General features: G+C 35.1%; 2 protein-coding genes across 2 annotated transcripts; both read right to left on the reverse strand.

The window, feature by feature from the left end:
• Positions 1-316: 316 nt before the first annotated feature.
• On the reverse strand, positions 317-3637 carry LOC133324367 (carbohydrate sulfotransferase 11-like). Its single transcript, XM_061533211.1, has 6 exons — positions 3610-3637; positions 3423-3489; positions 3216-3360; positions 2670-2825; positions 2263-2591; positions 317-480 (listed from the first exon to the last, which is right to left on the reverse strand). Exons 1-6 carry the CDS (start codon positions 3635-3637, stop codon positions 363-365), a joined length of 843 nt encoding a protein of 280 aa, XP_061389195.1. The 3' UTR covers positions 317-362.
• A 4956-nt stretch (positions 3638-8593) lies between these two features.
• LOC133324366 (carbohydrate sulfotransferase 11-like) lies at positions 8594-11707 on the reverse strand (the record flags this gene model as incomplete). Its single annotated transcript, XM_061533210.1, has 5 exons — positions 8594-8757; positions 10540-10868; positions 10947-11102; positions 11434-11578; positions 11641-11707. Coding segments are annotated over 5 exons (815 nt in total), but the record flags the coding sequence as incomplete, so codon positions are not given.
• Positions 11708-12711: the final 1004 nt, after the last annotated feature.

A 12711-nucleotide genomic window follows, 5' to 3' on the forward strand; every position in this document is an offset into this window, starting at 1 on the left:
ACGAATCCATATCCAATATTGAATAGGTTGGGCGCCAAAAACATTGTTACGATACCACATGATATCGTTGTTATCGACGCATGTGTCATGTTTCTCATGAAAATCATATAATGTGAACAACCCTTTTAAAGTGTCATCTGATTAGAGAGCGCGAGAGAGATAGATGTGTTAGCAAACCTATTTGTTTGTTTCCTGGATATTTTTATTTTTCTTTGCAAATCCTTTAATAATTCCTCTCTTTAATCAATTGAGAGAAGCGTGTGATATTCACTCTCTTCCAGAGAAGTGTGTTGTAGTCTTTTGTTTTTTTTTTGTAATTTGTGATGCGAGGAAATAGCTAATGCAACGTCTCTTTATATTTTTCAAGGCGCAGAAGGTTTTCCCAATAATAACACGGACTGTTCCGGAGTATCTTCCTCATTCGAGCGGGCTATATTAAAATATGATGTCGCACTATAATTGAAGAGTTCAAAATCGTATCTGTAATGGTAAAAAAAGAAATAAGAAATCTTTAGTTTGATAATACTTTTCAGATGCCTCAAAATAAAATACACATTGACCGAATTTCGGAAGAATCCAAACGTGAAGTTGGGTTGAACGTTGTTTACATCAAAATATAAAGTTATTAGTTGTGTAGTTCCGGAACGAACTAATTCAAAGGAACTATTCCGAAGCAGAACGATTGGTAATTAGGTCCGGTTCTTTCGTTCATTTAGTACCTTTTGATGTAATCTCTCATCTAGATCGTCCCGACCGATCTTCATAGACCGAATGAACTCGCGTGACCGATTGAACTTATTAGTTGTGTAGTTCCGAAACTAATTCAAAGGAACTTTTCCGAAGCTGAACGATTGGTAGTTAGGACCGGCTCTTTCGTTCATCTAGTACCTTTTGATGTAATCTCTCATCTAGATCGTCCCGACCGATCTTCATTGACCGAATGACTCGCGTGACCGATTGAACTTTTGTGGATTGAATTGAAAAATATCGAACCGCTTTAGACATTCGGAAGTGGTGTTATGGAATAATCCAATAGGGTCAGAATCCCAAAAATTTCCCAAAAACTTATACATCCGGAATTATCAATAATCTACCATTTCCTTATTGTATAACCTTCATATAGAGGAACGATATTACTTAACTTCATATATTGGTCGGGAGTCGAGTACATCGCTAAATGATTCAATCTGTTGATAACCACATACATGGTTTCGAAGCCTGACAAGGTAAAGGTGGCACCAGAGGAGAATAATAGACCTAATTTCATATTTGCCTCCAGTAGCAAAGGCTTTCAAGGCATTATTTTTACTCAGCATCAGGGTTCGTTATTCAGTAGCAAATCATCATCGTAGGTTCCGTAAGCAATACAGTAATCGGCAGCAAAACCAGAACAATCAGTTTGTTCTGGTTTTGCTGCCGATTACTGTATCCATCCAAAATTAAATGCGAATCGTATTAAATCTATTCTCCGAAAATGGGGTATCATTTAAAGCACTGGTTCCGTGCCATATCTTTATGGGACAGTAGGATAAGCGAGTTGTGGATTATCTATCACGAAGGCTGGAAATATGCAAAACTAGTTCGCTAATGAAGTCGGGTGGAGGGGAATCATACAGGCAACATCATTATTATCACCAGTAGCAACGAATTCAGAGGCATTACTTCTACCCAGCGTTAGGGATAGTTATCGCAACAACACTGCCCAACCCTGTCTTATGTCATCCTCAAATAATAGAACAGACCCTGATTTTTTTGAACCATCATTCCTTATCGTTTGAGGACATTGAGAATACTTTCTTCCAGACAACTCTAGCGAATAATAGTGTAAGTAGAGTGAACAGCGTATTCTCTAAACTGAACTGATACATTCGGAAATATCAGACACAAAACCTATGGTCCCCCTTTTTAACACATGGGCTCGAAGATAAACTAGGGACGCAGAGAAAGAAACCTCGTTGACGTCTTAGAATTTGATTGTTCGTTCTGTAAATAGCTACGCGGTGTCTATATGGTTCACGGACAATATAATGAAACTCCGGCTGTTCCATCATATGATATTTACCTAAAACTTGGTATTTGCGGGAACATACAAAATAACATCCTAGGTGTAGTAAAAATGCATATGCAAAATCTATATCAAAATATGGCGGTATCTTTCCGATTTAGATTTAAAACGTCATAAGTTTATTGGTACGGAAAAATCGGAATCCGCACTAATATACATTGTATCGAAAAATCGTTTTTAATTTATAAAATACTTACCTATAATAATCATACAGTCCATCGATCTCTGTTCTCGTTAATTTCGAATAGAATTGTTGCAATAAGTCCAATGTATTCTTCCCCTTTCCGGGATTTTGCCATTCGGGCGCTATTATTTGTTTCAGACCAGTCTTTTCGATCAAATATAATTGATCCTCTTCCAGGGTTTCAAATTTCAATATGACATCGAAATGTATGAGGCACGGTGTACAAAATCGAGTATACGAAACAAAATGCATGTCCAGATAATTGTCATGCTTGATTTGATCCAATAGCCAGCGTACGAATTCTTGGAATGTTGGATATTTCGGTGGCTTTAATTGTAGACTCTGAAATTCAGCGAAAGAAGTAAATTAATTCAATATAATTATTGATTTTATTTTGCACACAATTGCTTTACTACTAACCTTTTTCCTGTATGTTCGTACTATTTTACGACCGAACTTATCGTGCAGTGAATGTGGTATGGCATACACGAATTTATCGCGATAAGCACTCAATAGCCTCTCAAAAGGATGGCGAGCTATTAAAAAGGTCACTGAATTGTTTTGGGCCTCGTGTAGCTGTAGTATGTTGGCGTGGCGAGGACAAAGAGGAATCGAAAAAGATGAAAATAAAAAAAGGAAATTGTAATAAAGTGTAATTAAGAGATAATTTACTTTCGAGTACTTTTTACATTCACAATATTAATGAACTGTCAAAGGGCATTTAAGGGCGCATCAAAAATAAAGGGCAACGGATAGTAAATGGATATGTAGAACAGGCAGAGATTGAATGTAAGGATAAAATAAACAATTTGTTATCGGATTGTCAATCAAAAAAAAAAAAAAAAAAAACGATAAAGAGAATATTTAAATAAAATGTGATATGGAAATAAGTGAACCTTTGTGTCTTTTAATTTATGGAAAAAAGAAGTCGATTTTAACTTTTGAAAAATCTATTTCCCAACTCACCTCATCTAAAGTAACCCGTGGGTAACGTTCACGTGCTAAGTGCAAAAATATCTCTTTGGTTTTGCGCAAAAATTCTGGCGAATATCCGGCCAGTACATTAAAATTATACATCCATGAGGAGGAGGCAGCTTTGAAAACGTTACACCTGGGGAGACACAAACGAAAATTTTAGATTAGAAAATATTTAATAGGGATGGGCTAACTTACCATATTATATGATGTTTTTTATTGACCAAAAATTCCCATGGATTGGGTTTATGCCAGGAATCATTACCTGCAATTAAGAAATGGATAAAAATTAATGGTGGAATGTATACAAATTAAAATAAAGAATTAAATAAATACAATCAATAATCTCCCGTAGATGGAGGCTAAAATCCAGTCTATAGAAAACCGAAGTGTGTAGCTTCCAACTCCTGCATATTGATGCGAAACTAAAATTTTTCCTCAATGAGTATGTTCTCTCCGATAACTTCAATCCAAAATACCTGGGCCAAATCCTTGACAGAACCGTTTTGTTTAAGACACGCCTACATATAACAGCCCAACAAATCTAATTAAATCAACATAATCTAGAAAATCACTGGGAGGAATTGTTTGGCAACGGTCAACAACCGATAACGGAGAATCGAAATGGCGCCCAGTTGACAACAGGAATACTAATATCAACACCGACATAATGGTTTCCAAGTCTTTAATACTATATAGCGGCCTTTAAAACTACCTAAGAAACTATATAGCGGGATTGTTTACCAATGACCGATCTATTCCTTTTGAACAGGTCAACGTGGTCTCCTTGTCTACGCCGCAAATAATAGAAAACCAGTAAGGAAAGTAGTAAAGTCGGACTGGGCCGACTATGTGATACCCTTCACCACTTTGGGTATATTGTGCATATATGTCCTAACAATTGCATGTCTATGATCCCTCTTTCTCCAACCTATCCTAACTTTAATTTCATTCGAGCAGATTTAGAGCCGTCTGCGTAACATGGGGAAAATTTATGAAAAACGATTTATAGCAAAATTGATACACGCTATTCGGTACGCCGCGTTGATAAAAATATAATCTATATGTGGGAGCTATATCTAAATCTGAACCGATTTTCACGAAACTTGGCACACGTAATTCTGGGCTTAATTCAGTAGACTCTGTAAAATTTCATGCAAATCGAAAGATGTATAGGGATTTTGGTGCACCATTTACATTAAATCGGACGAAACTATATACGTAAGCTGTATCTAAATCTGAACCGATTTTCACTAAACTTAGCACACATCATTCTAGACCTAATTCATTATGCTGTACCAAATTTTGTGCAAATCGAAAGATATTAAGGGTCTTTGGTACACCATCTACGTTAAATCGGACGAAAATATATATGGGAGCTATATCTAAATCTGAACCGACTTTCACGAAACTTAGCACTCATTATTCTAGGCCTAATTCATTACGCTGCTCCAAATGTCGTGCAAATCGAATGATATTAAGGGACTTTGTTACACCATTTACCTTAAATCGGACGAAAATATATATGGGAGCTATATTTAAATCTGAACCGATTTCCACGAAACTTTGCGCACATCATTCTATACCTAATTCATTATGCTGTGCCAAATTTCGTGCAAATCAAATGATATTAAGGGACTTTGGTACACCATTTACCTTAAATCGGAAGAAGCAATATATATAAGAGCTATATCTAAATCTGAACCGATTTTCTCGAAACATGGCACACACAATTCTGGACCTAATTTAAGATATAGAGGGACTTTGGTGCCCCATTTACCTTAAATCGGACGAAAATATATATGGGAGCTATATATAAATCTGAACCGATTTTTCCCAATATCAATAAGGTTTGTTCTTGGGCCAAATAAGTGACTTGTGCCAAATTTCATCCAAATCGGATCGTAAATGCGACCTGTATTTTGTTTACAATTAAAATCTACAGACAGACGACGGACAGACGGACATGCATAAATCGACTCAGAAAGTGATGGTATGCATATTATCAAAAGGAACCATGTGTCTATCTCGTTTCCTGACTACTGTTGAACTTTACATCCCATATCGTGGGGTAACTGATGGTAGAAATCTCTTTCCATTCAGTTCAGCGGGAACTTAATTTTAGCCACCCATGTGGTGAACGGTGTGCGGATATTTTTTTTATATTCTCCAAAAACTCACAGGATCAGCAACGTATGTAATGTATCGTAGACACCATGATCGTATACTCATCCGCATACATTATGATCTATATTTATTGCGGTACTATTGCAGAATGTAGAAAAGTAGATGTTCAACAGTTCCGAAGAAATCACCACACCTTGGAGAGTTTCACACAACATATTTTCGAATTCCTGTTTCTGAATTGCATTGATTATTCAACTCTTCCAATGGACGGAAGTTATCTATGTCATCAAAATGTTTAGAAAGATCGAAGGCCTTCAGTACGTCAAGAGCCACCATAACTATTCGATTTCGCGGTTCAAAAATTATGTTGGCAACTTACCACAAATTGGGAGCTTATGACGAGCACTCCACTACTGGTTAAGCCTAAGCATAACCATGGAATTTCCATCTGGAGTCAATGCATTGGAAAATATCTGCAAAGCGTATTCTCATCATTTTCGGATTTATGTTAAGGTCCAATAAAAATGGATGTTGGATTCCTGTAGGGTGTATTTGGATTATTTCCCAACAACATATTGCATCCATCTTACCGTACAGAAACTGCGATCTAATTAAATGTTCTCCAACCTATAGTTCTGTAATTTTTTATACCATCTGGTTCTTGAAGGTTGTTTTGTCATGATTTTCATACAAAGGGCCCGGCTCATTTTGCTTTGGTTCTTCATGAATCATGATTAAGTTAATGACCATTTCATAACATTGTTCAGTTGTTCATTGATACACGTCAGTGTATGAACGGAAAGATAAATATGAACTATTGAATCAAAATGGACTAGGTGAGCAAGAGGAAAAATGTGTTCAATATGGAGTAAGAAGTACTAGATGCACGAAAAAGCCGAACCTTCGTTAAGGAACGACATAACTCTAATATCAGATATCGAGTTAGTGAAAGGGAAAATTTTTCGCCTGAAAATTCTAGCACGCTTATCGGCCTGAAGATGAATATACACAAGGAATTCAAATTCTCCGATCATTAATAACGTGAGAAAAAATATTTGTAAATATGGCAACACTAATGAGCCTTTTTAGCACCTTGTGTTATTCTGTTTTTCTTCAAACAATGGAATAATACATACAAGTGAATAAATAAATATATTCTTATTTATAAATGATTTTCTAACTATTTTTACAAAACAAAAGAACGGTTTGTTTTTTATTCGACCATCTGTCAAATTTTATCTAGTAAAAGTTTTCATGGTTGGCAACATTGCACGTCGAATTCCAGAAGAAACTACCCATTTGACAGTTAACCGAATAGTCAACTGGTCTATTGTATCATGGTCGAAAAATGTTTAAAGGGCCCCATACACTATACATCATGCCGATGAACCCCTTTTTGTATATGTGAGATTGACTAGTGTATGACAAACTCTTCAATCACTATTCCAAAAAATCGATTTTTGTCCCAAAAAATGAATTTTAAGTCGTAAATTATTTTTTTTGTTCCGTCACAATATACTTCAATATATTTAGAAATATAAAAATTATTTAATAATTTTTGCCACTGAACACATGACATGCGCACATTTCGAAGGACCCTTACGAATTTGGATATATCCTAATACTTTTCGTTCTAAAAGCGTTAAAAATGCAACTCTTACTAACACACAAATTACTAATAACAATCTACCAATAATAAATAATAAATTTTCTAAATAAAACACGTACTATTTGTAATATAAATTACATACATAAATTCTAAATTTATTGCACTAATCTGTTCCGTCACAGGGAACTTCAATATATTTAGAAATATAAAAATTATTTAATAATTTTTGCCACTGAACACATGACATGCGCACATTTCGAAGGAAGATATTTTCATTTAAATTTTGAAAGCTGAATACTGTCAAAGGTAAATTTATGAAAATTTTGGAAACATATGACTGCATGAGACCACCTTGTATAATTATGCCATGACCCTGATTTGCAACCAAAAATTATTTTTAAGCATATTCATTGATTTCTAATTGTGTTTTTTGCTACACAATCAATTAAAGTGTTGATTTTATAAGTATTTTGCCAACTCTAATTAGTTTTGTGAGTTTTTTTTCTAAAGGAAAACCCAAGTTTAAGAGCGTTCATGATACCTACTTCTCTCTATGAGGATTGATTCTACTTGCGCAGTTTATTATTCATGATGGAAGGAAAATGAAAAGAGAAATCTTCCTAACGGATTTGGTCATGATTGAGCTGTATATTTTAGAAATAAAGTAAAAAAAACGTAATTTATTTTAGTTTTCATAATTTCTTTTTTTATTCATCTACATTCGTGTTTCATTCTTTTACATTACCAATTTAATAAATAAATTAATTAAAAAATAACAATAGTCATATATAAATACATATAAATAACTGGGATTTTCTAGTACATTTTCAATTCAATTTCAAGGTAAGTAAAAAGCGCTATGCGTGATATTTCGTAAATTAATTGTTTTACTTTATTATCTTCTTCTTCTTAAAATATTAATTTCTACAATTGTTTATTTCATTATTTATTGACGCTTAATAAATATTATTGTAACCATTTGTTGTATTATGTCTTCTGCATGTTTTTTTCTGGGTTTCGGCCTTCTATTTGTCACATTTTCATTGTCTACAATTTATTTTCAATTTTCGATATTTGGTTTTAGTATTTTTTTGTTTGTATTGCAATAGTTCGAAAATAGCTAGCATTTGAGATTCGAAAGCTTTTATTTTCGATTAACGCACTAAATTTGTTAAATAATATATAAATAATTTAACTACAGTATATGTGTGTATATATATCGATAGAGAGAAATGCATATAAAACTAGCGTTGTTTTAATGGACGATAGCAGTACTTTTTGATCGGGTTTATTCGGATTATATGCTTTAAATGCTAAACGAATCCATATCCAATATTGAATAGGTTGGGCGCCAAAAACATTGTTACGATACCACATGATATCGTTGTTATCGACGCATGTGTCATGTTTCTCATGAAAATCATATAATGTGAACAACCCTTTTAAAGTGTCATCTGATTAGAGAGCGCGAGAGAGATAGATGTGTTAGCAAACCTATTTGTTTGTTTCCTGGATATTTTTATTTTTCTTTGCAAATCCTTTAATAATTCCTCTCTTTAATCAATTGAGAGAAGCGTGTGATATTCACTCTCTTCCAGAGAAGTGTGTTGTAGTCTTTTGTTTTTTTTTTGTAATTTGTGATGCGAGGAAATAGCTAATGCAACGTCTCTTTATATTTTTCAAGGCGCAGAAGGTTTTCCCAATAATAACACGGACTGTTCCGGAGTATCTTCCTCATTCGAGCGGGCTATATTAAAATATGATGTCGCACTATAATTGAAGAGTTCAAAATCGTATCTGTAATGGTAAAAAAAGAAATAAGAAATCTTTAGTTTGATAATACTTTTCAGATGCCTCAAAATAAAATACACATTGACCGAATTTCGGAAGAATCCCAACGTGAAGTTGGGTTGAACGTTGTTTACATCAAAATATAAAGTTATTAGTTGTGTAGTTCCGGAACGAACTAATTCAAAGGAACTATTCCGAAGCAGAACGATTGGTAATTAGGTCCGGTTCTTTCGTTCATTTAGTACCTTTTGATGTAATCTCTCATCTAGATCGTCCCGACCGATCTTCATAGACCGAATGAACTCGCGTGACCGATTGAACTTATTAGTTGTGTAGTTCCGAAACTAATTCAAAGGAACTTTTCCGAAGCTGAACGATTGGTAGTTAGGACCGGCTCTTTCGTTCATCTAGTACCTTTTGATGTAATCTCTCATCTAGATCGTCCCGACCGATCTTCATTGACCGAATGACTCGCGTGACCGATTGAACTTTTGTGGATTGAATTGAAAAATATCGAACCGCTTTAGACATTCGGAAGTGGTGTTATGGAATAATCCAATAGGGTCAGAATCCCAAAAATTTCCCAAAAACTTATACATCCGGAATTATCAATAATCTACCATTTCCTTATTGTATAACCTTCATATAGAGGAACGATATTACTTAACTTCATATATTGGTCGGGAGTCGAGTACATCGCTAAATGATTCAATCTGTTGATAACCACATACATGGTTTCGAAGCCTGACAAGGTAAAGGTGGCACCAGAGGAGAATAATAGACCTAATTTCATATTTGCCTCCAGTAGCAAAGGCTTTCAAGGCATTATTTTTACTCAGCATCAGGGTTCGTTATTCAGTAGCAAATCATCATCGTAGGTTCCGTAAGCAATACAGTAATCGGCAGCAAAACCAGAACAATCAGTTTGTTCTGGTTTTGCTGCCGATTACTGTATCCATCCAAAATTAAATGCGAATCGTATTAAATCTATTCTCCGAAAATGGGGTATCATTTAAAGCACTGGTTCCGTGCCATATCTTTATGGGACAGTAGGATAAGCGAGTTGTGGATTATCTATCACGAAGGCTGGAAATATGCAAAACTAGTTCGCTAATGAAGTCGGGTGGAGGGGAATCATACAGGCAACATCATTATTATCACCAGTAGCAACGAATTCAGAGGCATTACTTCTACCCAGCGTTAGGGATAGTTATCGCAACAACACTGCCCAACCCTGTCTTATGTCATCCTCAAATAATAGAACAGACCCTGATTTTTTTGAACCATCATTCCTTATCGTTTGAGGACATTGAGAATACTTTCTTCCAGACAACTCTAGCGAATAATAGTGTAAGTAGAGTGAACAGCGTATTCTCTAAACTGAACTGATACATTCGGAAATATCAGACACAAAACCTATGGTCCCCCTTTTTAACACATGGGCTCGAAGATAAACTAGGGACGCAGAGAAAGAAACCTCGTTGACGTCTTAGAATTTGATTGTTCGTTCTGTAAATAGCTACGCGGTGTCTATATGGTTCACGGACAATATAATGAAACTCCGGCTGTTCCATCATATGATATTTACCTAAAACTTGGTATTTGCGGGAACATACAAAATAACATCCTAGGTGTAGTAAAAATGCATATGCAAAATCTATATCAAAATATGGCGGTATCTTTCCGATTTAGATTTAAAACGTCATAAGTTTATTGGTACGGAAAACTCGGAATCCGCACTAATATACATTGTATCGAAAAATCGTTTTTAATTTATAAAATACTTACCTATAATAATCATACAGTCCATCGATCTCTGTTCTCGTTAATTTCGAATAGAATTGTTGCAATAAGTCCAATGTATTCTTCCCCTTTCCGGGATTTTGCCATTCGGGCGCTATTATTTGTTTCAGACCAGTCTTTTCGATCAAATACAATTGATCCTCTTCCAGGGTTTCAAATTTCAATATGACATCGAAATGTATGAGGCACGGTGTACAAAATCGAGTATACGAAACAAAATGCATGTCCAGATAATTGTCATGCTTGATTTGATCCAATAGCCAGCGTACGAATTCTTGGAATGTTGGATATTTCGGTGGCTTTAATTGTAGACTCTGAAATTCAGCGAAAGAAGTAAATTAATTCAATATAATTATTGATTTTATTTTGCACACAATTGCTTTACTACTAACCTTTTTCCTGTATGTTCGTACTATTTTACGACCGAACTTATCGTGCAGTGAATGTGGTATGGCATACACGAATTTATCGCGATAAGCACTCAATAGCCTCTCAAAAGGATGGCGAGCTATTAAAAAGGTCACTGAATTGTTTTGGGCCTCGTGTAGCTGTAGTATGTTGGCGTGGCGAGGACAAAGAGGAATCGAAAAAGATGAAAATAAAAAAAGGAAATTGTAATAAAGTGTAATTAAGAGATAATTTACTTTCGAGTACTTTTTACATTCACAATATTAATGAACTGTCAAAGGGCATTTAAGGGCGCATCAAAAATAAAGGGCAACGGATAGTAAATGGATATGTAGAACAGGCAGAGATTGAATGTAAGGATAAAATAAACAATTTGTTATCGGATTGTCAATCAAAAAAAAAAAAGTGTCTTTTAATTTATGGAAAAAAGAAGTCGATTTTAACTTTTGAAAAATCTATTTCCCAACTCACCTCATCTAAAGTAACCCGTGGGTAACGTTCACGTGCTAAGTGCAAAAATATCTCTTTGGTTTTGCGCAAAAATTCTGGCGAATATCCGGCCAGTACATTAAAATTATACATCCATGAGGAGGAGGCAGCTTTGAAAACGTTACACCTGGGGAGACACAAACGAAAATTTTAGATTAGAAAATATTTAATAGGGATGGGCTAACTTACCATATTATATGATGTTTTTTATTGACCAAAAATTCCCATGGATTGGGTTTATGCCAGGAATCATTACCTGCAATTAAGAAATGGATAAAAATTAATGGTGGAATGTATACAAATTAAAATAAAGAATTAAATAAATACAATCAATAATCTCCCGTAGATGGAGGCTAAAATCCAGTCTATAGAAAACCGAAGTGTGTAGCTTCCAACTCCTGCATATTGATGCGAAACTAAAATTTTTCCTCAATGAGTATGTTCTCTCCGATAACTTCAATCCAAAATACCTGGGCCAAATCCTTGACAGAACCGTTTTGTTTAAGACACGCCTACATATAACAGCCCAACAAATCTAATTAAATCAACATAATCTAGAAAATCACTGGGAGGAATTGTTTGGCAACGGTCAACAACCGATAACGGAGAATCGAAATGGCGCCCAGTTGACAACAGGAATACTAATATCAACACCGACATAATGGTTTCCAAGTCTTTAATACTATATAGCGGCCTTTAAAACTACCTAAGAAACTATATAGCGGGATTGTTTACCAATGACCGATCTATTCCTTTTGAACAGGTCAACGTGGTCTCCTTGTCTACGCCGCAAATAATAGAAAACCAGTAAGGAAAGTAGTAAAGTCGGACTGGGCCGACTATGTGATACCCTTCACCACTTTGGGTATATTGTGCATATATGTCCTAACAATTGCATGTCTATGATCCCTCTTTCTCCAACCTATCCTAACTTTAATTTCATTCGAGCAGATTTAGAGCCGTCTGCGTAACATGGAGAAAATTTATGGAAAAACGATTTAAAGCAAAATTGCCATTCGGTACGCCGCGGTGTTAAAAATATAATCTATATGTGGAAAAGCTATTCTAGGCCTAATTCATATCTAAATCTGAACCGATTTCCACGAAACTTGGCACACATCATTCTAGACCTAATTCATTATGCTGATATAGAGGGACTTTGGTGCCCCATTTCTCCTAATGGGACGAAAGATGTATGGGAGCTATATATAAATCTGAACCGATTTTTCCCAATATCAATAAGGTTTGTTCTTGGGCCAA

Source organism: Musca vetustissima, unplaced genomic scaffold (genome assembly GCF_032173495.1).
Source record: "Musca vetustissima isolate MV318-11 ecotype Yass unplaced genomic scaffold, APGP_CSIRO_Mvet_v1 utg433043, whole genome shotgun sequence".
Taxonomy (NCBI): Eukaryota; Metazoa; Arthropoda; class Insecta; order Diptera; family Muscidae; genus Musca; species Musca vetustissima.

Coding starts and splice junctions, on each gene's coding strand:
- LOC133324367 (XM_061533211.1), bottom strand. CDS start 3,637: ATGCAGGAGTTGGAAGCTACACACTTCG. Junction 3,490..3,609: donor GTTGGAAGCTACACACTTCG/GTTTTCTATAGA, acceptor TCTTAATTGCAG/GTAATGATTCCTGGCATAAA. Junction 481..2,262: donor GGACTGTATGATTATTATAG/GTAAGTATTTTA, acceptor TTACCATTACAG/ATACGATTTTGAACTCTTCA.